Here is a 25,082-nt window from a genome sequence, read left to right on the forward strand (position 1 = left end):
TAACATTACCAAACCGTGTTAAATTTGATTTCAGATGGATTGGGTTAAGCTACTTTTACGATTTGCGAGTTCTTCAAAAATAATCCGAATCTAGTCAAAAGAAGTCAAAATGATTTAGACAACGACCATCCAATATCAGCAATGTATGGTGGTGATGGCAGAGAATTGGGAAATATTCAGTTCAGCCATGAGTATAATGAAAGTTTATGACGTAGAGGTTGGTAACTGCAAAATTACCTGAAAGATTGGGGAAGCGTTGGAATTGAGTTCGAATCCCACTTGACGCAAGTGGGTCGGAGGCTTATCTGGACTCCCCACTGCTTACCTAACTACATGAGCAGCGTCATGTAATCAAGCCCAGATGGCTAAGTAAAGCCGATGAGGCTCAAAAAATCGGCACCACTTACGAGGACGTATGGAAGCAAGCAAGAGAAGAAAGAAAGAAAAAGCTTATCAAAAAGCAAAGAGACCCTTGAACTTTAAAGCATTTATGTTGTGGTGCAAACAGACGATCATCATCATCATCATCATTGGTTTATTAGCAATTTTATCAGTTCAATACACCACAAAATGCGATACAATGAAAAGACAGGAAGATGTCGAAGCGACTTGGAGTAGTCTATGGAATTAGACACCCATCTTGACCTAGGCGATGTAAAGAGGAGGCATGCACACTGAATGAAAGTAAAGAAGATAGTATTTCCACCTTTTCAGAGTACTATGTACTATTGCATACTTGCCGGAGTGTTATATTTTTTAAAGTAGTTTTAGGACATGTTTGAGACACTTTTGTGATGTGTGTATTGATAGATATCAAGTGTCCCTATTCTACCAAATCAAGATCATTAATAGACTTGAGCGTTTAGAAGAAAGTCTTCATTTTGAAATGAGTCGGTGATACTATAGTACTTGCCCAGCATCACAAGTACTTTGACAAGTGCAGGGCAGCTTGTGCATTGCATACTCAAAACTTATGCCATTTCTTCGTTTTTGACCCGACGATTCCCTCAAGATTCTGAATAGAAGAACTACCTAATTCTGATATAATAATATTTCCACAACAATACTTTCCTAATCTTGCATAGTTGCATACTCTCGCTTGATTTTACAAAATTCTAAGAGTGCTGACAAAATCAATAACTGGCCAATAAATTCGACAAATTCACAACTTGAGAATGTATTTCCTTTGTACCGAGAATGAAACAAATAGAATGTAGGTATTGGTCACAGATTAGGTATTCCTGATTAATGTTGCCAACTTGCCATAAACGGATGCAGTTTTGACTTAAGCTATACACTGCTACTGTGGAGGTAGTCTTAAACTGACGACTCACTTAAACACACAGAGTTGGCTTGAAAATGGGCAGCCATAAGCAATACAATCGATAGGACTGTGTTGGTATATCGAAATTGACGAGAATAACAGCAAGCAGTGTAACTGTGAGTACTCCATGGCAATGTGTAGTTATTGCGTTTCTGCATCGAATCGACGTAAGTATCTTCCATTGACAAGCCAAGATCCTGAACGGCGGTTGTGTAAATTTACGGTGCTCTAGCCCTGAGAACGACGGTAAGGGATACCAGGTTTGTTGGGTCCGTATGGTTACGAGGCTGGTCTCACACAAATGACCTACTGGTGGCATTGATGTACCATATGTCGACAACAATGTCAGTTCCTTCCAAGCGTTTTGCGTGGATTTCTACAAGTTCAGGAAGTATATGTGGTCCCGACTTTTAAGGCCGGTAGCGTCTTGAAGTGTGTCGCTCCACCTCCCTACGGTGACGTCATTCCATAGACAGTTGAGCTGCATTTTCTCACAGTTCAAGGGGTAGATAGCGTGCGTGTGCTTCTCGTTCTTGCGATAAAGGAGATGGTGTCTTCTGGAGAGCAGTTTTTGGCTGAGATACCAATTGCATCATGCAAGATGCCGGGATCAGAGATGCCCCGGATATGGTTTACATATAGCGCACAGTGCAACTTCACTAGCACAGCAATCAGGTACAGATTAGTGAGGCTAGCATCAATGTTTGCATTGATTTGTTAAACATCTAAAAGTATCTATAAAGAAAATAAAATAGTTATGAATTACCCTCTGATTTTTGTTCAAGAAATTTGTGTAAATTTTGTATAGAGCAATGCAAAAGCTACTAAAAGTAGAAAATTTTTAATTTGGCTCAACTAGCCAAATTTGCTATACATTTTTTGAAAACTCAACAATTTCATGGCATAGCCAGTAAAATTTAATAAAACTATTATATTTTTTCAATAAATTCAATTTTTTTTGAAAATCTGATAGCTTCACTTCTGCATGTTGGAATTGAGTCAAATCTAGTGTGCAACCTTTTTTCAAGCCACCTAACAATTTTGTTCATGAGCCAGTGAAATTTGAAAAAAAAGGTATTTTTGAACAACACTGATGTATAGAAACTTGACCAAAATTTAGAAAAACATTGGCAACAGTGCCAGTACTAAATTATAGGAAGTAGTGTCATGAGTAACAGCAAGACCTGGTTACATTCCAGTTAGAATGATACCAAATTGTAAATTGCTGCATCATAAAAAAAAAAGTCGAAAGTACGGTACTCTTGTCCTTGTCCGGCAATAGCAGTCTTCTCAGCACTATCCTTGAAACAATCAATAACTTCCTTCTGATTGGCATGGTTAAATTTAAATTTGGCTGACCGAAATTCTTGATTATCTTTTTCGATAAATGGCACAGATATCTTAAAAGCTAACCGATGCCTGCAGTTGATGCATCTATTCTTAGGCCACTTTCACTATATAAACACTTTAAAAAAAAATCTAATAATTGTGGCTTATCTTAAATCATTTGCTATTGAAGCTGACTCGATTACGCTGTCTTGGGGCACACGAGATACCGGTATGACATTTGATACCACCAAACAAACAAGTCAACATAGTTCAAATGTTAATTATATTTATCATTCTCACTAGCTTTATTAATTTCAGTCACTTTCCTGTCGTTTTCTGGCAATTCAGAAGTCGATGGAAAGACTACTCCGGATTGTTTTCTCATCCATTATAACAAATTGGCACGTTATACCCTGGCATTTTGCGCAGCTGCAAAACAACATAATCCTACCTAGTTAGTATCTAAAAGTCCTGAAACTAGCTAATAAGTCATAGAAGATAACATAAAACCCAGAACTGTACTTCAAACAACCTCACTGAGACAGAAAATACGATTTAAAAACAGACCAATATCGCAAATTAACACAGGCAGCGGCTATCTCAGATAGTTGTTTGGCCCCAGCGAACCAGAAGTCACGTGACTTTCGAGCCCAATGAGGCGTGGCGAGCTAATAAAAGTCCCGAATTTTGTTTCTTTGCGTTACCTCGGTTACTGACCATAACGGGTATTTTGACCAATATTCAGTGAATGATGGGTCACCCTGGTTATTTTCTAAAATCTTTCCTGGGTGTGCTGAGATAACAGGATGAGTTCGTCGATGAGTACCGCACCTTACGATAATTTTAGAATACCTTAATTGTGTTTTAGTCGGTGGCATTAGTTCAAAAAAATACCAAACGCAGAATTCGTGTGATTGTTCCTATAATTAAAAGGAACCTGTAGCCGTAACCTGTAGCCTGTAGGCCTGTATACGGACTTGGAAACTAGATAATTTAAGTTGTATAATTTTACTAACTGAAGCGAAATGCTGGCGGTAATCTAATTATAATCTTATTTGTGAAATGTTTCTGTGCTCTATATACCGTACGGTACTTTTCAATTAATTTATGGTTTTCTTGAAATTACTACAGGAGAGCTTGTATGGAGCGAAAAGAGCCAAGCTATGTGTTCACTGTACACTGTACTCATACACTGTATGAATTGCACTTGATTTTTGCTGTATTCCGGTTTCATTCTAATTCGGAATTTATTCAATTTCCAAGTTTTTGCAAATTCAGTTATACTAATTCTGATCTATGAATGGTGTAGCTGCCTATATTCTAATTCTAATTTAATTTGGAAAAGCTGAAATATTCTTAGTCAATTCCGTGTGTATAGTGGTATGTGGGCTACTGTACATTTTGATGTCGAGTCGTTCTAAATATCTTTCAAGAGCTTCCTGGAGGTACAGAACTTCAATTCACAATAAAATAGTATATTCATATTGAAAATAACCCGAATATTTTTTGCTGACACTCGTCAGGGGTAATTGTCAGCATCTAGTAGAGAATTGGAAAGGACATTGTATATCAACAATCGTATCACAAAATATGACGTCACCAATATCTTTCATGTTATTCTATTCGCAGTGGTTACTATACTATTTACATACAATAATTAGTGAATTCAGGCTTATCCTTGATACTTTCCTTCTACACTTGAACATGAGTCATCATTTCGCACCTGAGTTTACCGTGTCGCCAACCGGCAAAGAACCGGTGTCAAAGAAGCTACAAAGAAACAACGAAAAATCAAGTTCCGCAAAGCGACGAGAAATGGAGCAACTGGATTTCGATAACAAACAACTGGAATGGAAATTGGTGCAATTGCGGCAGGCTATGAGCAAGGAGAAGGAAGACCGAGGCAGACAAGGCAGTATTTGGAAGTCCGGAAATGCCAGGATCGAGTCGCATTCCCGGAATATACTCGGACGTACGATATCTGGGGCATCGTCCGCGAGTAACAAACAGAAAAAATCTCCAAAATCTCTGTCGAAAACATCCCCCAAATCACCGACAAAAGTCAGAATCTTAAAAGACGAACCCTTAAATCTCCCGCAGAGAGATTCAGCCGCGAAAGATCTTATCAGAAAACTGAATAGCGTCGCTCCACCAGCGGAAGAACCACGCAGAGTTTTAGAATCAGCCGGACGCCTTGAGCATTGGATTAAATTTGCCCTCGACAAAGACGACCCAGACATTATCGATTTGCAAAGTAATTCTCAAGGCAATCTAGCGTTATCAACCGTGAAAGCTATCAACCCTGCAGCCGTCGGTGTGTATTTTATGAAATGGGGTAGAAAACGTTTGCTTATCGCATCTGAAGGGGTAATTAGAAAGCCAAAGACGGGTTGGGGTGACGAAATCTATTATCCGTACACTGTAAAGTCACAATTAGATATGCCAATGCGACCAGAGCCTCCATTGAAGAATATATCAAACAAACCGTTTATCACATCACCACAACCTCCGAAAAGTCCACATAAAGGCGGACAGTTATTGCGAGGTAGCTTCAACGAAACAGAAAATGCAGCATTATTCCAAAAAGCTCTCAAAGATTGGCGCAACGGAAATTCAAGCAACGATAATAGTCCAGAGAAAGACATTAGAGGTAAAGAGTATACACAAAACAGTATAAAGGTACCGCCTGAAATGTCAGAACATGTCGCACAATGTACACCGGAACCTTTTGAGGTCAAATTTTCAGAAACCTCAACATTATCGTACATGGAAAAAGTTCTTTTACAGCGACACAGACAGTCTGAAGTGCCACCCCTGCCCCGTAGTCTGTCAGACACTGTCAATGATTATCTAGATCCAGACTTTGATAAACAAGGACGAAACGATGAAACCGCGCTTACAGCGGACGAACAAAAAGAGAGGGAACGGTACAGGCAGTTGTTCGATCCATCTCAAACTCAAGACCATGATCAAGTAATCGGTGGAGTTATATTTGAAGAGGTTGATTCTCATGATGATATTGATGGTAGTGATGATTTTACGATAGTAGTAAGTCCACCTACGACTCCCCCACCGTCTGTGACCAGATCTGACGTCACAGTCAGAATTGAAGAAGTAGTCTACATCAGCGATACTACCATCAACGAGAGTGCGGAACTACGATCTGCCTCATCTGTCAGAGAATCGTTGATAAATGCAATGTCGTTTCACGATCAAAATTTGGCCAACAAATCACTTTTGAGTGAACATTTGCAAGATGAGAATCAAAAAACGTATGAAGCATCAGATTTTGTGCGCGAAATCAGTAAAATACCGATCAATCCAGACGCGTTCTATAATAAAGGGTTGGATGTTTTTTTCGTTGAAAACAATCAAGCTGATAAATCGTCGTTTGAAAGCCAATTTCAAAACTTTGAAGGCGACTTCACGGTGACTAAAGTTTCTGAGAATTGGAATCCGTTAACGAGCGTGCCTGAGGGTGACAATGACCTTAATAACCACCAACAAAGCACGCCCGAAAGTAATGATTCCGAACAACGTGAGAAGCACCATTATGTTGATTCAGATGGTACCAGTTATGAGAGACACCTGTTTACAAAGAATGGTTCTTGCGATGTTACTTCTGACAGCGATGATAGCGCTGATGAAAGGGCTCTTGATGATTTGGAGTGGGAATTAGCATCACAGATGGGGAATATTACGTCAGACGGTCGAATATCGAGATTGATTGACGATTGGCCAGAGGAAAGAGACTTGGATATTATAGATGATTCTGGATCTGGGTCTGGTTTGACCACACCTGATGTAAACTCCAATCGGCAATCGAGATTAAGTATGGCCGAAGAGAATGAGGCTCAAATGCAGTATGATTTTCACAACATGGAACATATGGTTATGGATGATTTGAATGATGAGTATATTGGTGATGAGGTGTGAGACCTTCCACATGCGGGGGATTCCAATTTTGCTTTGTTGAAAGTGTAATAAAGCATATCAGCTAGTGGTGATATAGTTGATATCTCTGTGTTTGGTAATTCAATCTGATTTTGTTGCTTTTAATGTGCTGCGATTTGAAAAGACGGGCTGGACTAATGTCTCTATTTATGTCAAATATTGTGTCTCTCGGATAAACACAAATTTACGTGCGAAGACATAAAGACACATAACGTGATATAATCCTATAAAGTCAATCTGTTTTTGTTGATTTTATGCGATGTGATTTTGAAAAACACGCACTTGTAATGTTCCGATTGGTGTCAAATATTGTGTTGTGATATCGCACTGTCATATGAACACAAATTTACATCTGCAGACATGATGACATTCAATTGATATAAGGAGTGCATCTATTTCGGTGCATTGAATTATGCTATCTTAACAGGAGCCGTGGTTCCCACCTATGGTCCCTTGCTGTATTTCAGCATTTTGATAGCTATTTTGTAGTTCATTAAAGTATTTTTAAGTTTGATCAACTTTTGTCAAGGGACTGTTGGCACACTTGAATATTTAGCCTACATGTGAGGCGATCACCAAGTTTTCTACAACTAATTATAAATGCTTAATTGCTTTTCTGTTGTGTCAGTGACTATGATACATTAAAAAATATGGTACATTCACACCAGTGTTGTCCATAAATGCTAGCAAAATGTCGCCACATGTTGCTGTATTTAATTGAATCAATTTAAATATGTGCCATTTTCTTTTGTAATATATAGTAGGTCAATTATGCACATGCACATAATGTTGTATGAGACAGATCTTTTCACTGTGCGTCTCAGTTCTACATGTCTTTTGAAAAGTTCTGTGTATTATAGTACATTGTGTTCGTCGTGTGTTTCTTCAGATTTTTCCTTTCAATTTTTTCGTGTTGATATGAGGTAACTTTGACTCGCACTCACAATTAGTAGGTACACCCATATGTTTTCAACAGATAAGATAGGCTGTGGTGCACTGAGAAACACTGTATTTGTTATCCAACATATTTATCCATCCAATGCATATTTCACACCGCACAATTATTGTTACACACTCGTATTTTTGAAGTCGGTAGTTTTCTACTTATTGTAGCTAACTGGCCATCAATTACGATGAGCGATTGGTCGGGATTTACGGATGCAGATTTGAAAAAGATGCGGCAAACGGCGGACGGTAGTCCGAATTCTGCTGGGCCGAGAATTGTGAAACCGGTGCTTGGCGGCCGTTCTAAACCAGTTTCTGCTCTCGGACAGAAGTCGCAAAAAAGAGGAAATGTGAGAATGGCGAAACGATCGAATTCTAAAGAGAATGGGGATGTACCGCGGAGCGCTATGCTATCGAAAGCAGCTACTGCACGTGCAACTGCGAAGAAAATAGAGCCTGCGCCCGCGACGACACCGACTGATCAAATTCCTCTGCATGGCAAGTCGTTTCCATCTCCGGGTAGGTTGCATTAATATTGTATAAGATGATTTCCTAAATTTCTACTCAATCACAAGTAGGCTAGAAGTAGTGATTTACAAGTATATATGTAAAAATTCTAGGCCCAATTTTGTCTAACGAACTGAAAATTGTGAGGTGCGTTAGTCTAAAATCATAACTATTTGAGTATGATGTGCATGTAGATGTGATCTACTCTAGTAGCCTACAGTAGGACACTTTCTTATTGACCACCGCTGATATTTGAATATGTGTGAATGTCTGATTACAATTATGGATAAAAATTGAGCGGAACCATTACATGTAAGCGTACCTGTCATATCATTATGGGTTATACTGCTAAGTATTTAAATTTTACTGTCCACGAAACGAATTTCTAGTTGAGAAATACAAGCGATTGGGCTTGCTTATTTTTCAAGACGCGGAAGAAACGCCAAGCCCCAAAGCTGAGACGGTTGAACTGGAAATTTTAGAAGATCCGGAAGCCATCAAAAAGTAAGTTTGAATTTTTTTTTCATGTGCATGATCCAGATTCAAATTATGGGGTTGATAACTACACAGGAAGGAAAAGTTGAAGCTTGAAGACGTGCACCAAAGACAAAAGGAAATGGAGGAAAAGAACAAAAGAAAAAAGACGATGCTTTCCAAAGCAATAGCGGAGAGGTCGGTCATATTTCATGTTCTCCAAGTGTTTTCATAGAGACTCTCGGAGGTAGAGAAGTCCAATACAATTGTATAATTATATTCATATCGAAATACACCCGAATATTTTTGGCTGACATTCACCAAGGGGTAATCGTCATTAACTAGTAGAGATTTCAAATAAACTCTGTATATCAACAGCCGTATCAGTAAATATGACATCACTGGCATAATTTTTTTTTATCATCCAGTCAAGTCCGAGTCATGATACAAAAGGTCGAGTCCAAGTCCCAGTTTTCAGTAACAATTCATCAGCAGGTCCTACCACGGTCACCATCAGGCCTATTCATTCCTTACTTGGTTATAAAAAAAGAGACTGGGAATTATCACATCGCTAAGATGATGTGTGAGAAGATATGTGGCAATATACAAGACATTCAACAAAGGCTATTAGTATGGATGTTTAAATCAAGTCATTGTGAATATCTCAAGTGATATGACTCAATCGAGTCAAGTCAATCCATAAAGTTACTGAAGTTGAGTTATTTTCCATATTCAAGAATATTACCCAAGTCGAGTCATTACAACCGTGTACTAAATTTGAACTGGTGGGTAGGCCTACAGTGCTGCCTGGTCTCTGTAAGAGATGGCCAACTCAAGCATGAACAGCCTGTGAATTGAACACAACTGGTAAAGGCGAGGCCCATCACATAGCTATAGAGCCAGTTTAATTTAACTATGTAGATGTAGAAAAGTTTGCATATCGGTATTCTCTTTAATGAAAAAATTGTGTCACAAGATCTTTCAACTTTTGTGTACAATCCCATAATAACTATGTAGATTTTCAAGAAAAAGTTTGCATATTCTGTTTAGCGAAAAAACTGCGTCGTATACAATCGTGTAATATATTCGTATTGAAATCGACCTGAATATTTTTGGCTGACACTCGTCAGAGGCAATCGTCAGCAACTAGTAGAGAATTGGTAAGGACATTGTAAATTAACAATCATACGTCAACTTTTGCACTTGCAGGAAGAAGAAGGCATTCGCCGAATCAACAAAGCTTATACAGATTCAGTCTGAATTGTCAAAGCTGGACGTCATGCTCAATTACGATGTTTCGGTGTTGCGAGATAAAATCGACGAGGCTTGCCAGGAATACAATGCCGCCCAGTATGTGTTACAAATGTTATCTTTTGTGCAATGCACAACTAGAAAGTTTTCAGCTTTCCCAAATTAGATTACAATTAGAATTCACAAATACTTAGAAATTCAATTAAATCCCAATGAACTACGACAAAAGTTCAATTTATATCAAATTACAGTTCATTCTTATAAGCACGAAAATGGAAATTTTCTGCACGCCAAGCTTATTTTACTATGCAGTTAGCGTTTTCAGGAACACCAGAAATTAGATCAGAGTTAAAATGAGATTGCTCAATGCTCATAGAAACATTTCACAAATTAGACTACCGGCATTTCGCTTTAATTACACAACTAGAATTACCGTATCTAGTTATCTGACTCCAAGTCTGCCTGTAAACAGACTTATGTTGTAATGTCACCTGCAGTGGCAATAATGAGTTGGTGTCACGATCTAAATTTGTTTAGAAAACGGTTCGAGAAGGCAGAAGCCGAGTATATCACATCAAAAATGAATCTTCACAAAGCGACTGAAATGAAAGAAGACTTAACGGAACATTTGTACCAACTAATCCAGCTGAATGAAGAGAGAAAGGTTTGTACTTGTATCGTGTGAATACAAGTTTATCTTATAAGAAAATTCTTGGTTGATTTGCGACTTTCCTTGGACAGACGCTTGCCATAACCTTCCCTATATCTATTATATAGATTTAATTGATTAAATCCAACCCATAGGTTTACAGGGATATCGGGATTCATAAGCACAATTGACATGTAATTAAATTGCATAATTTCCAGAGTAAATGTAAATGAGCCGAAAATTGTCAAGTTGTGGCAACTCTTGAAGGCAATTAGGGAATTCGACGTAATATATTTGCAGATTTACATATATTTTTGTACCCGCTGAGTTGGTAGTCACCTGTTCACCCAATCTGAAATTACGAAACTGTCAGGTCTAACAGCAGTCAATTTTGAATTGTACGCACTGGATTTATAATAGGGTTGCCATACGTCCGGAATTTCCCGGACATGTACGGAATTTCACTGTTAAAACTGCGTCCGGGTGGAATTTCTGAAATATGCCTAAATGTCCGGAATTTTGAAGGCTTGAAGTGAGCTCACAATTTTTTCGTAATACAACGTTTCAAACAATATTATTTTTTTCGTAGATTTATGCTACATGAAATTTTTCTTCGTGCTTCGTGCGATTTAGATCACATATAGTGGTTTTAACATGGGGACTACCACCCTCGCAAAAACTGCGATCCAACACAAATAAAAATATCCTTTATTTACAGAAATAAGTCTAATTGTAATCGCAATTATAGGAGAATGGTATATTCCTGGAGTATGTTTGGGCCGTTTTAGATGCTTATATTCAAAGATAGTGGTTCTAAACCGGGGGATCGTTTGCCTTTATTCTGGGTTTCGCAAAGATGTTGAACGTAATCAGCTTCCAAAACAGGCCGTGAGTAAGTTCGGGCCAAGGCGTCGACCTTTTATACGTAATTAGCTTATCAGATTTTGAGCTGGGCCACGGAACATTTTCAAATTGGAAACGGAGTCGCGACAATAAAAGGTTGGAAACCACCAGTATGTACGGTATTTATATAGCTCAGTGGTGCGCCGTGCGCACAGGCATTAGGCTGATAAAGAATATTATCGGTGTGACATGAACATGACTTAACGATGTATAATTATTATGCTCCTTGCATTTTCGAAGTCATCATCATCCTCCACCAGCTCTACCGCTAACTCGGATCATGTGGGCGGAGAGAGGATCAAAACTATAAAGTAATATATGGAAGAACCAATATCATTGACAGAATTCATTCAAAAAATTTAACGAACACATGCATATTAATAACAAGCCTCCTAGAAGCTGCATCGGTTACCCTATGGTGGGCCCAAGACCAGTGTTTACTCAGGCGGGAGGGGGCTGAAAATATGGTTTCGGTCCTCGTTAATGGTTACAACACACTACCACATACTCCTGAACGGGATCGTCACTACCCCTAGTCGATAGCCAAAGCTTTGCTAGTGTGACGTCATATTGACAGACAATGTGCTCATACCTCATTCAGGAATCCGTTAGTGGGCGATAACGAGTGTCCGGAATTAGAGTCCCAAAAATATGGTAACCCTAATTTATGATCACGATTGGTTATGGTTGTTGAATTATCCTGATCTTGTAATTTCACAATTATAGGCAAACAAATTGGAAGAGTTGATGCAAAAGTTGGAACTCGAGGAATCGGAGGCAGCTGAGGAGGAAGCAAAATTACCGGAATTTCCCAATGAGTCGCCCAAGCCAGATTCTCTGCCAGCAGACTCGAAGAGCAATGAAACTCCAGCGGAAGGCGAACAGCCAAAATCCGAATCCGTAGAGCAGGAATCCACAAATGATAATCAGCTAAATTCTTCCCCAATGACTAGTCAGTGCAATGAAGCTGCAGGGTCATCAGGTCAGTGAAATGATCTGGTTAAGGTTTGACCGGCATAAAACCAGCTGTTATAAACGATTTTTTGATGTATTGTGTGTCTTGAGCGGATAATTGTACCACTGATTATTATCTCAATCTGTAGCACGATAGATATCACATGTGTTGTTCCCCCAGATGAAACTCTGTAGTATTGCAAACTGCTATCTACTCCGCATAGCCTGATTGAGAAATAATATTCACAAAAGCAACCATTGTACAGCACATATTCTGCTTGACGAGCTCCATGAAAAGATTTTCGTTATATTACTTTAGTGTTGTTTTTATCAGCAATTTGTGTTACAGCAATCATGGAGGGAGTAATGATTTTTGAGAATTTCCCAAGTCGCACCTTGCAGATGTTTGGATAGATTTTTCCTTAGTCATCAGCGCTATATCATATTTGTTACCTTGAAATGTATGCAGCCACATTATTTATCTACAGTTATATAAGAAGAGTGTTTCTGAGACTGGTGCTGATGTTCCATATTATGGCTCCCTCAACGCCTTGAGCAATTTATTTTCAGTGGATTTCCAAATGTCTTGTTGAACTTACCGTCACTGTTTAAGATAAGTGCCTGATCCATGTTAACGTACTCCAAATTGGGCTATAGTTATGCCGAACCTTTTGGTGCTGGTGCCAGCTAGCAACATTTCATGATCACAGGACACGATATTTTTTCTTGCGTTGTATGTTATAAATCATTGAATCTGTACTGTTACATGAGCCATAAATCATATATTATATTATGAAATCCTTTGATCTATATCATGTTTCAATAAAATTTGCTGCTCTTACATAGAGACGGTTTTTCGAAGAATATTTATTTGATAATATCGAAAAGTGCGTGACTGACAGCGGTTATACCGGCGATTTCATAGACCAGAGCGTGTATGATCTATTCCGACTGGCCACCAGCCAGATACCAGTGTTGAATGATAAACAGTAATATCTGCTGTGACACACACAGCAAAAGACGAAAGAAGGACTCTGTCTGATCTGACTAGTGTCAAGTAGGAGTATCGGAATTTATAAAATGGATTCTTTGGATGGCTTCCTCGATTCCAATGATCGTAATAATCTCGGCAACAGCAGGCCCGTCCTGTCAAATACAACACACAACGAGATATTCACCAATACTAACGGCGCAGATCCTTAAGTTGGCTTATCTTAGAGAATGCTAATCTTCTGATTAAAACTGTTAATCGTGGACAAGATTGAGGATTATCCCAACTCGTCTGGTGAAACTTAATCCAGTACAGTAAGTTGCAATGATTATCGGATTTCAATATTACGATTGATACTCCACTGCCACGTAGAGTGGAAATATTCAAGTTGAATAAGTAGTGAGCGTAGGTGAAAAAATAGAAGTGCCTCGTTACTGAACAGTGAACACCTCTGATAATAGATAATAGAAAAAAGAGGACTAAACAGCATTTAGGGGGCTGGCGTGAATTTGATATGCAAAGGACTGCTTTTTTCAAGAAATTCAGACTTGACCATCCGAAAACCAGCAGGTATCCTCGATGTAAAACAATAATTTTAGATGCGTAGTGAAATCCTACCTTACGGCCAGTCAGCAACAATCGCAACAAAGTCATTGCTGCAGGCATCTTCAATCCAACATCCTTGGCAATGCTTCTAATTTTGTTGGTAATAACCTTTGTGTCAGGGAGACTTTCGAGCTGTGATAGCATTCTGAAGCAAATATTGATATTGTTGTTATGGTACCATCTATCCATCTACAGCTAGTGGATCTCAACTAGGGTTTCAGGGTCAACTAGGGTTCAGGGGGTCGACAGAGGTCACAACTAGGGCTGGGCATGATGATTTGAGTACTCGAATCTGGATCGAGTATTAATTCCAACGATTCGAGTTGAGTACTAAACGACGATTTTTTCGAGTACTGAAATTATCCGCTTCTCACCACTGAAATTAATTACCCCACATCATTGGCATCAAGTGGTATGAAATCGGTACCACCGAAAATATACCAAAGTGTCTTTTATGTGATAGATAACAGGCATTATATTATTGTGGTGGCATGAACGGTACATATTTGAACTCTGACGTATTACATTCTTTTACGACTTCATATTGAGTGATACTCGATTACTCGACTCGAAGCAAATCACATGATTCAGAATCGAATCACTGAGGTACTCGATTTTGCCCAGCCCTGGTCACACCACACACCTAACTCATATGGCAGAAGTCACAGTGATTCGCAGTAAATAATCATTACCATCTTTCTATTTTGTGTGAGAATCATATTTGAATGCTCTTGTAGCACTGTTGTTGATGGTCATGCTGTTAACCAGTCTTCTATCATTAGGTATTAGATGCATAATGTGGTAGATTAATACTTTTGTGATTAACGTGTAAGAAGCTTATGGTGTCTTTCTTCGAGTAATGTATGTCATCAAACTAACCAAGCTCAGCAAACCTTTACAAGGGCACACAACAACAAGGCTAATATCAGCGTAATTGATAAACTAAACCTCGTATTTATTTTATATACAGTTAGCCATAAGCAGGTTGCGGCATATGATTGACATACATTCGGTGCAAACTACACGGTAATGACACAGTAACTACTTACTTGGACACATTATTCGTGAAACCGCGCATGTTGCGATCGTGATCAGCTATTTCAGGGACGGGTTTTCGCCACACATATTCATAATCATCAGATAGGAGACATTTCAATGTCTTGATGTGGGCCTGGCTGAATATAAGACATAAATTGCTTAATATTCTGCACCACTCAAGAAAAAGCTATCAATGAAACACATCTAAAACACCCAACTTTGATGCAATGCAATATACAATACAATTTACATGCAATACAACGTTGATACTATACAAATCGATCTTACCGCTCGTAAACGTAATACACTTGATATATATTTATTGGCATCGGTCTTAGTAAACCTTCCAGTTAGCGGATTTCTTTCACCATATCGACTGATCAGAAGGTCACTGGAATAAAATACATGAAGGAATAGTGACGACAAACAACCCATCAAGTAAAGTCAGTCTACTTCAATTCTTGCGTCAAACTTTCCAGTCCGGCGTCGGTTCGTGCCAAGTGTTTCAATATTTTAGAATTGATTTCGTCAAGCTTCCAAAATTGAATCACAGAGTCCGTGGTTCCAATCTAGTGAATATATGCAGTGTTGATCAGGGCTTTGGAGCCGGAGCCCCGGAGCCGTGCATTTTCACCGGAGCTGGATCCGAAGCTCTACATAAAATTCAGCCGGAGTCGGAGCCGGAGTCCGTTATTTGAGGAGTAGCTCCGGCTCCGATCTGTTTCATAAGATGCTATTATATATGCAACAACCACATCTGCTAATTTATCATAATTGACCAGCAGGCCTGAATTTTAATGCTGTGCACAGCAATGGCGTAGAGTAAAGTGCGTTCTAGTGCAGCTGTGATGTTGTCGACAATTGACAAGTATTCAGTATGACGTCACAAGCCGGCACGGCGGCACCTATATGTCTTCGTTGCTACATCGGATGTTACCGACGGCTGACAGACTCTAGATTACTATAGATAACTAACCTATGGGTAGATTAGTAATCTATATAGACCAGGAATGGCCAACCTTTTCGGCTAAAGAGGCACATGCAATTGACGTACGAGTGCGCGGTCCACTAGCCGCGCCAAGGGGTAAAATTTTCTAAGTTTATAAATAAACTAGGTCAATAATATTATTACTTGAGTATTGCGGGTCTAATGTATACCGCCCGCTAGGCTCAGTTTGCAAGGACACGACTATTAGGCGTCCGGCCACATCGATATCGAAGGTCTCCGATAATATGCGACAATCATTTTGTGCCTACATTTCACCGTCGACGATCTTTATGCGAGCGCAAACGCGAAAAGACTTTCTCCCGTAATTGCAAATACAGTTAGACTCAATCGGATCAATTAGGCGTTTTTTTTTTTCAGTTTCAGTAGGGGGTAGGCTACCAAGCAAGAAATCGTGTGACAATTAAACACACGAAGCGTGAAGAAAAATTTCGCTACTATTTTAGTTTATTGTAATGTTCGACGAATTACTGAAAATGTGACTGGACCCTGGATCTGCCAATGCGTCGGAACTGATATTTTAGTCATCAACATCCCAAGTGTCGCAGCCAGAATTGTAATTTTTTGTTGGCATTGCAAGTTCACAATCTGAGCAATTCATTTTCGATAATATAATAGGAAATTACCTCATGGGTCACGCAAAACCCTCTCGCGGGCCACATTTGGCCCGCGGGTTGGCCACCCCTGATATAGACAGGCCCATTCGATAATTTCAGAGTCGGAGCCGGAGCAGTGGTAATAATGCGGCTCCGGAGCTGGAGCCGGAGCTAATGTATGATAGAAAAGAGCTCCGGAGCCGGAGCTGGAGCAGTTTAAATTCACGGCTGCTCCAAAGCCCTGGTCTTGATGCAGATACCATTATAAATACAAAGGAACAAACTACATCACCAGAAACAATCTCAACTACGTAAGTGACGCAATTCTGAATCAAGCACCAGGGTTTGAGTGTCACGCATTACGCCATCATATTAGTATAAAAGATGTGGAAAACTAAAATGTATACCTTTTATGCAACCACAAAGAATATAATGTCACTTCTATATCACATTAAATATAATTGGGTATTTTACCGACCGTGGCTATTTAACTGCTGTGAGTTGATCACGACGTCACAGCCACGTCATTTCCAGTTACGTGCAAAGCTCTGTAAGGTACCACAGGTTTCCTGTGCTGCGTTACCACCAACTGAGGTTTCAAGGCTTTCACAGTTTAAATTACTATCAAAACTGTATTCCCCATTAATAAATTGAATGTTAGTGGCAAGGAGCTCATAATTTCAGTACTTTAAAGAATTATCTTAACTACTTGGTTCAAATCACTGTGCCCAACCCTACTCATAAGCACACACTGAACCTAGTGCGCATTATATATACAATAGGTAAGTAAATGCTGGAAACGTGCTTACCTTGCTCAAGTCACAGGACGGAACCATTTCCTTCAACACAGTCTTTGGAGAACACAAGTCATCACCAAACATAACTGGCCCGTCTGAATACCCCATGCCACACGTCATCATGAAATTCAGAAGCGCAGACGGGTGGTAACCTTTCTCTCTGTACTGCTCCACAAATACATCGCCCTACAACACAAAATGGCCGGTCGAAAGCAGAAAAATGAGGGCACAGTAAAAACGGCCAGGCACACTCAGCATGGCAACTTTCGAGAGATTCTTGGAAGTATAGAACTTCAGCATTCAATTGAATAGTGCATATATATCAAAATAAACCCGGATATTTTCGCCTCACACTCGCAAGGGGTAATCGTCATCAACTAGTATAGAATTGCAAACAACATTGTGACAATGGATACTTTCTTATTGGTGCTATGACAAATTGACAATACAAAGAAGCGCCATCTTTTCATTATAGAAAATCTTTCACAAATTACACAAATTGGTTAGCTAGTCTCATCCACTTTGAGTCCTTGATTGATGTCAAGTTTGGACAGAGACTTGCCAAGTAACGAACTACTTCTACTTTTCTCAAATAGAACTCAAGTAGGTTTCGCCTATTTCCCCACTACTTCAGGGATCACAGTCCTTTTTGAAACCAAGAGCTACTTCTTGGGTTCTGATGAACCAAATTACTACGTCCGTGTTTACAGTAAAATATCCTGTATTCCTAACAACGCATGCCGAGGGCTAACACCAGGTTACGACTAAGACAAAGGAAGCATAGAAATATGCAAACTTATATAGTTGCTGTTTTAGCAGTGTATAACTGTATTGAACCGGCCTAGCATCACACTTTTGCCGATTCCATCGTTTGCTAATAAAGGTGCCGCTACAAATAAACATAATATGATTGATTCATAATATAATATCATGTGTACAGGCTTGATAAAGTATTTAAGTGAAGAACAAGGGCATGGACTTTAAGGTAACATTTTAGAATCATTTGGCTGGTCCGGCACACGAGCAATCTGAAGCTTTGAATCTGGTCACCGACACAAGTTGAGTTTAACATTAATATCCCTGGGGTCGACGGTCGTTGAAAAGGGAAATGCAGATTACTATCTCGGAGAGAACAATACGTTTTTTAGAAGGGCGTGGAGCTTGAAAAGGCGGCAGAGTTGCCTTCCATTCTACCCGTCTACGATCCTAACAAATGTATATTACTTCAAGTGAGAACTGTCATGCAAAGTAGTCGCACCTGTCGTTTGGACAATTTCTTTTTGTCTTCATTTAAGAACAGTGGGAGATGGCCAAACTCTGGAGGAGACCAGCCGAGCGCCGCATACAACATCAAATGTTTCGGTGTCGAGTTGATCCACTCTTTACCCCGTAGTACGTGCGTGATCTTCATCAAATGATCGTCGACGACATTGGCCAAATGATAAGTGGGGTATCTAGATATAACAGGATGAAAATGAGTCCTCCAGCTCACCGACAAGGTCTGGAGATTTTCAAGCGAAAAGGCCATTGCAAAGCCAGAATAACCATAAAAGGTTACGTAAATTGTTTATTAATCACACTATTCCTGGTAAAAACAGCATAAGCTACTCATGCCGTACGGGTCAACACAATTGAGCAATTAACAAGCGCATTTAAAAGTCATTAGAGCATCACCATTATTTTACATCAAAATCCAATACCTGTTACTATGTACACTTTTCCCTCAAGTACTTTAGATGTGCACTGGATATTGTGAACACTTACATAGTCAAATCGGCGACTTTTAGGACAAAAATCGACAGCAACAGTCCTGTATTTACATTGCTTACCGCCTTGAAGAGCATACATACTAATTTGTGCCAACAGATGGAGTTGTGTACCATCTAAATATAGTACATTTAGCTTAAGCGATCTCTTCGCCCCTATTATTCGAAATTTCATGCTGGTAACGTCATATTTTGTGATACGATTGTTGATATACAATGCTCTTTCCAATTCTCTACTAGTTGCTGACGATTACACCTCACGCGTATCAGCCGAAAATATCTTGGTTCATTTCAATATGAATATACTTTTCAATTGCATATTGAAGTTCAGTACCTCCAAGAAGCTCTTCACATACCAAACAGTTGATGTACTAAGCACAAAAATATCTCTCTCACCCATCAGATTTAAATATGACCGGATCCCCTTCAATACCAGAAACGTTTATCGTTATAGTTCCACTGAACATGTCTTGAAATGATTCCGCTTCATCTTGCAGCTTGAACCGAATCACAAACGGCTCATCTGCTTTTAGCTTCTGCTGGATTTGATCGGCTGTCAGGTAACGGCATCGGTTGTCGTATCTAGTGAAGAATTACACTGTTTCAATATTCATCTCTGAGATACACCAAGGCAAGATTTGCCATCTCCTGCTAATACAAGTTCATAGCAATACCACAGGCGGCAACTTCCTCCAATCGCATTTCTTAATAAAATTGCTTTACCTTCAGACTACTCATACAACCACTTCATAAGAGTTCGAAAAAAATCAACTCAAATTTGCTCTTCAAATTGTAAATTATTGAGGAACAACCAGTAGTTTTTGAATAAATTCAGATATTTGTTTAGGTCAGACTGAGAACACTGTCACCATATCTGCCATATGATAATCACATCGCATATTTTATATTCAGCTACTGTTTGTAGCGCTGTTAGGCTGACAGCGTTACCGATCTTGTGTTGTCCACGGTGATGCCTACTGCAATTTTGGAAAGTTGCGGTGACATGATTGATAAATGAGAGACGAAGATTTGAGTACTTTTGAAACTCTTCATATTCTATGCCTACTTTGGGGTAGCTTCGGTCTGTCTCGGAGATTGTTAACTCCCCTCGAACACAAGCATCATTACTACATTTACTCGAAGACCATTGAAGAGGACTTCAACCAACCACACACTCTATAGAAAACTAAAAAAGTACCACAGAGTTCAGCCATAATCAAAAGAGCGAATTTTGCAAATATCTCCCCCATTACCTGGATGCTTCATTTCTCATGAGTTGGTCTCTCCTCATAATTTCCAGCCTTCTCTCGCTACAGAAGCAACGGTACGCAGAACCAGAATGAAGGAGCTGATCAACACATCTGTTTCGAAAAAAAAAAACAGCCAGCCTAGTTAGCAAACGTCATGGAATAGTATTGGCGTGAAACTATTACGGTATTGAATGTTGATACTGGTATAATATCCAACAACTTACTTTTCATACAAGTGCAACCTTTCACTTTGAACGTATGGACCGAAATCTCCGTGCATGGGACCCTCATCTGGGATTATGCCAACCCATGCTAATTGCTCAACAAGATGGTTTATTGCTCCCGGAACTACTCTGCTCTGATCAGTATCTTCAACTCTGAGAACGAACTCACCCCCTGTAAAATATAGATTCTTGTCAAAACTATTCCAAATTTCAAATCAAGAGTAAAGGTACATTCATAGTTGCAACGAATCTTATTTTTATAATTTCGAGTAAGTGGAGTCATTTTAAATTCATCACACGGTTGAGTCCGAGTCCAAGTCAGTAAACAAAGTGTCAAGCTCGAGTCATGGTGTTGGGGCTCAAGTCATTACAACCCTGGGTAGATTCAACATGTTCAGTCACTTAGGTCTTGATTAGCGCTTACCAGGATAATTGATCCTGATATTAACTTCCGATACCTCCATTTTAAACTCAACACGGTTAGGCATACCTTTTGACTTTGCAAACAAGAAATTTATCAGTGCTGTCCGCAATCCGCCAATGTGCAAGAAACCTGAAACATGGCAAGTTTTAGAAGACATAATGGCAGGGCAAAATCAAGTCCAACCTGTAGGCGATGGAGCAAATCGCACTCTGACTCTTTTCGTCTGGGAATATGTACGAAATATCAGGGATCGACGAATGCATTTAAAACAGGCTAGTCGTGCCACAAATAATGGGTAGTTCATTTGTAAGTGAACCTGGGTGCAATTTATACAAAACATTTAGACATGGCGCATCAAAAATTCTTTTGAAAGACTGTACAGTGTACAACGAAAAGCTCAATCGCCACATAAAAATGTCATTCTCTCGCAGGACATAGACAATAATTACCACAAGGTAACACGGTCGCCCAAAAAACATGCATATTTGCACGACTACGTCATTTGGCGAATATCATTCACACATGCCAAAACTTCAGAAAATATACCAAAACAAACAGTCTAAAATTGAAAAATCTTGTATATCCGCTGTTTTCCATGTTGCAGATAATACTGCAAAATCACGGGACTATGAGCCTGGTCTCTTCAATATCCCAGCCTGGGCTGCGAGGGCTTCGTTTTGTTGAATATGATATTCCTCAAATCTCTGACCAATTCTTGACGTCGATTTCAAATACTTTTGAACGCAATTCGATACGCAATTGTTCTCTTTTGAAATGACGTTTCGACTACCGAAATCATTGACGCAGTCTCCAAAACATTGTTCCGTTATTTTATTGTAGGTATTCAAAAATTCTTTGATTTGCTTCATCTGGTCCAAACCGACTAGTTGTCCCATCCCTTGTACACCAGCCATGGTGAAAGATTGCAGAATGTGTGAAGTAGGAGACTTGACTACTTAATATATTATCTAATCAATATACCAGTAATCTATAACCAGAAAAGAATTAGGCCTATAGGATAAAGGATACGATAATTTTTTCATACCCATTCATTGGAGTCATTGACGAGTGGGACCACAGTAGTCTATTTCCTTAGAAACCAAGCAAGTCGATTTGGCTAATTTGACTCAAGTGTTCGGACTGGGCTAGTGGCTACCACTGTGATATCTTGCCCAGTGTTGCCAACTCCGGATGGAAGAAAATCGCTAAAACTGGTGTCAAAAAATTGCTAGATGTCGCTAAATATTGAGAAAAAAGCGCTAAATCTGCTAAAGGCGTTAAATTGAACCATAATATCAATACCGGTACACTCTTCTCAGCTGTATTTTACTCGTCTGGGGCCGAAGTCACTTATCATATTTCTAGTTCATAATACGTAATAGTCATCTCTAAGCGGAACAAAACGTGTAGTGCATTTCGGTAGAGCAGATCGCTTTGCGCAATGATCGCTATGCCGCTCACTATATAAGCGTGCCTTGCTCCATGCGTCCGTGAATACGTGATGCGATGTACCGTGGAAATGCGCTAAACTTCTCTAAACTGAGTTGGAGTGACTTGAACACTACATGCGACTCGACCCGACACAACACGACTTGAACCTGGTTTGCCAGCCACTAAAAGTAGAGGACCAACCCGGAGTATGAAATTTAATGAATCTAGTCTTGAACGAAAGCTAGTGTCACACTGATTCCGACAATACGAATTGAATTCTTGTAAAGACAATGGAACGACCTCAAAACAAAATCCAAAGTGTGAAAATGGGCATTGATCAGAACAATCGCTGGACGAAATTGGTCATTGTTATGTTCATTGTGTTGCGGCGGTGCCATTGTTGGAGCAATGCTGGTTTTCAGACTTCGAGGGCTGTTTCGGGGTGCATGGTTCCATTATCCTGACGAGATTTTATTTTGTATTTTCGAAATCACTGCGACACAAGCTCTCGATCAAGGCCAATCATATTAAATTTCAGCGCTCAGGTCGCCAGATGTAGCACTGTCAATTATGCTACTTTTAGATTGCTCAGCAAAAGAGACACTGTTTGCCCATGCGTAACCGATAGGAGTTGCGTATCTATCCGTAGGTTGATAATCTATCCCTAATTTCATTATGTATCATCGGAGTCCGCACTCTGGTGGCAGATGAGTTGCCAGTCGTCGGCCAGAACCAATCTTTATTGGTTATTTTCGGTAAAAAAGCGCTAAATACCTTTTCAAAAATCGCTAGATTTATCGCTAGATCCATATTTTTTAGCACTAAACCGGATGAAAAATCGCTAGATCTAGCGTCAAAATCGCTAAATTGGCAACACTGATCTTGCCTTTGATATGACATATGATTTTGATACCGCAACTACATATACAATATAGCGACTGACCTTGTTTCGAACATGAGACTGACCTTATTTCTAACATGACTATCCTCATTTCAAACATGAGACAGACCTTATTTCAAACACAACTGACGTTATTTCAAACAAGTCGAACCAACCCTCCTCACCACACACACACACAATAGCCAGTTATGTTTCAACTGCAACGCAGCAGTGTTCTGTCCCAAGTCATTCCATTTAATGTCACTGTCAGGGTCAGCGACAACCGACCCTAACTGCCGTCAGCACTCGCCTGATTGGAATCTCAGTACATTTTGCCTGATATATCAGGGGAGCGTTGAAGATTCGGCGCTTCTTCGTTTTACGATCGGAGAGAACCAGTGTTCCCCATGATACCGATCAACAATGTTCCCATTGAACATGTCACTATGTAACGTGTTTCACATGATATCAAGCTGCGCTTCCCCTAAACCTAATATTTTTTGTGCGCAGGAGACCCAGGTTCGATTCTCGCCAGTACCCTCTTTCTGTGAGTCGCTGTCGGAAGATCCGGTGATGGGCAAGGAGATTTAAGCGAACGTAAAGCAGCATGGATCAGAGTCTGAATGACGATGGTCAAGAGAATTTGTTTTATATTCACTGAACACTGTGTGAAGGTGGTTTTTAGTCGTATTTCGCATGGTCATTATGCTGTAAAGATACATTAGCGTCGTATTGGAAGTTCGGCCTTGCTCACACGATCGCTAGTCATGTCGGCTGATTAATTAAACTAATTAAATTCAGCGGTTCAATCACACAATATATGCAGTTCAAAGACACATTTCGATTAAAAGTTGTAGAGAAGATAGAAGGAAGTATATGTGCAACAATAGTGTGACAGATAGAGTGACCTGTGATCAGTGGCGTAGCAGTCACTTGGCGGTTCTGGCTCTGCGCCAGGGGCGGCAAAATGTGGCTGCACAGTGTGTGTGTGAGAGAGAGAGAAATGGTTATGGTATTCTTTTTCACCTGCACCATCGAGATGCTTTGACGACGGAGGTGCGGTACGGACTTTTTTTAATAATAGTGTCATCTAGTCTGCACCCCCGTTTTTCCCTCAGTGATTGCTGAACGCCTAGCGGGATAACCGCGGATACCAGTTATCGAGTCTTTGGTCTGGTCCGGCCGGGGATCGACCCCACGACCTACCGATCGAGAAGCCGGACGCATCACCATTATACACTATCTCGCTCAGCACACGGCTAAAAGAAGCGTTAATTGGTAGTGCTATAGCTGGCGTCCCGTGAGCTAAAATTTGAACAAGCAGGTATCAATCGAAAGCTAGCGTCGCACTGATTCCGAAAACACGAATTGATATGTTAACATGGCGATGGAACCACTCCGAAACAGGTGTCAATGCCGATTGTTCGGAGAGTTCGCAGAAAAAAGAAGAATGCCAGGCGAACAATCAGAAGATGATGCTGGCCTCAGTGTTATGTTTGGATTTTTGAATTCCCACGCGCTGCTGCAAAGCGAAAGTCACAATTTATTCACCAGCGCTTTTAGAATCACTTATGACAACGAGGTGGACTTTTTGGAGTTAGCTGCGATAACTGTCATGCGTTATACCTCTGAATCATATAAATCAGAAGATTGGTAGCTTTTTGTACAAACCAATATGAGGCCTCTAGAACGGACACAAATTAAGATATGATCATATGAAGTTGTTCAATTTGAGATTTTAAAAGGGTTAAGAGGCTGGTGCGGAGCAGTGAAACCACGTTTG

At 39.8% G+C, this 25,082-nt stretch overlaps 3 protein-coding genes and 1 long non-coding RNA gene across 7 annotated transcripts in view; 3 read left to right on the forward strand and 1 right to left on the reverse strand.

Annotated features, from left to right (window-relative positions):
- Positions 1-4,039: 4,039 nt before the first annotated feature.
- LOC145458560 (uncharacterized) lies at positions 4,040-7,696 on the forward strand. The gene has a single exon (XM_080336965.1). It carries the CDS (start codon positions 4,244-4,246, stop codon positions 6,587-6,589), a length of 2,346 nt encoding a protein of 781 aa, XP_080193091.1. The 5' UTR covers positions 4,040-4,243; the 3' UTR covers positions 6,590-7,696.
- A 44-nt stretch (positions 7,697-7,740) lies between these two features.
- Positions 7,741-13,137, forward strand: LOC145458566 (RAB6-interacting golgin-like). Its single transcript, XM_080336974.1, has 6 exons — positions 7,741-8,071; positions 8,488-8,563; positions 8,630-8,731; positions 9,743-9,883; positions 10,322-10,448; positions 12,063-13,137. Exons 1-6 carry the CDS (start codon positions 7,741-7,743, stop codon positions 12,324-12,326), a joined length of 1,041 nt encoding a protein of 346 aa, XP_080193100.1. The 3' UTR covers positions 12,327-13,137.
- Positions 13,134-25,082, reverse strand: part of LOC145458561 (nondiscriminating glutamyl-tRNA synthetase EARS2, mitochondrial-like) — a 205,182-nt gene continuing 193,233 nt past the window's right edge. For 2 of the 4 annotated variants that reach the window (XM_080336967.1, XM_080336968.1), the window contains exons 2-13: positions 21,172-21,304; positions 21,055-21,117; positions 20,565-20,736; positions 20,344-20,451; positions 19,487-19,672; positions 18,583-18,778; positions 17,337-17,510; positions 15,379-15,494; positions 15,214-15,316; positions 14,937-15,058; positions 13,900-14,032; positions 13,134-13,436 (exon numbers count right to left, since the gene is read on the reverse strand). In XM_080336967.1, the coding sequence (XP_080193093.1) occupies positions 13,344-13,436; positions 13,900-14,032; positions 14,937-15,058; positions 15,214-15,316; positions 15,379-15,494; positions 17,337-17,510; positions 18,583-18,778; positions 19,487-19,672; positions 20,344-20,451; positions 20,565-20,736; positions 21,055-21,117; positions 21,172-21,292 (1,587 nt within the window). In that variant the 5' untranslated portion in view covers positions 21,293-21,304 and the 3' untranslated portion in view covers positions 13,134-13,343. Of the gene's footprint in view, positions 13,437-13,899; positions 14,033-14,936; positions 15,063-15,213; positions 15,317-15,378; positions 15,495-17,336; positions 17,511-18,582; positions 18,779-19,486; positions 19,673-20,343; positions 20,452-20,564; positions 20,737-21,054; positions 21,118-21,171; positions 21,619-25,082 lie in introns of those variants that run through there. The other 2 variants (XM_080336966.1, XR_013921160.1) reach the window with 2 other exon arrangements.
- Positions 23,662-24,135, forward strand: LOC145458570 (uncharacterized). The gene is made up of 2 exons (XR_013921161.1): positions 23,662-23,747; positions 23,810-24,135. It is a non-coding gene; the product is annotated as an uncharacterized LOC145458570 (long non-coding RNA).

The sequence above is a fragment of the Botryllus schlosseri genome, chromosome 16 (assembly GCF_051294905.1).
Source record: "Botryllus schlosseri isolate E-star chromosome 16, Bs_hap1, whole genome shotgun sequence".
NCBI classification, from domain to species: domain Eukaryota; kingdom Metazoa; phylum Chordata; class Ascidiacea; order Stolidobranchia; family Styelidae; genus Botryllus; species Botryllus schlosseri.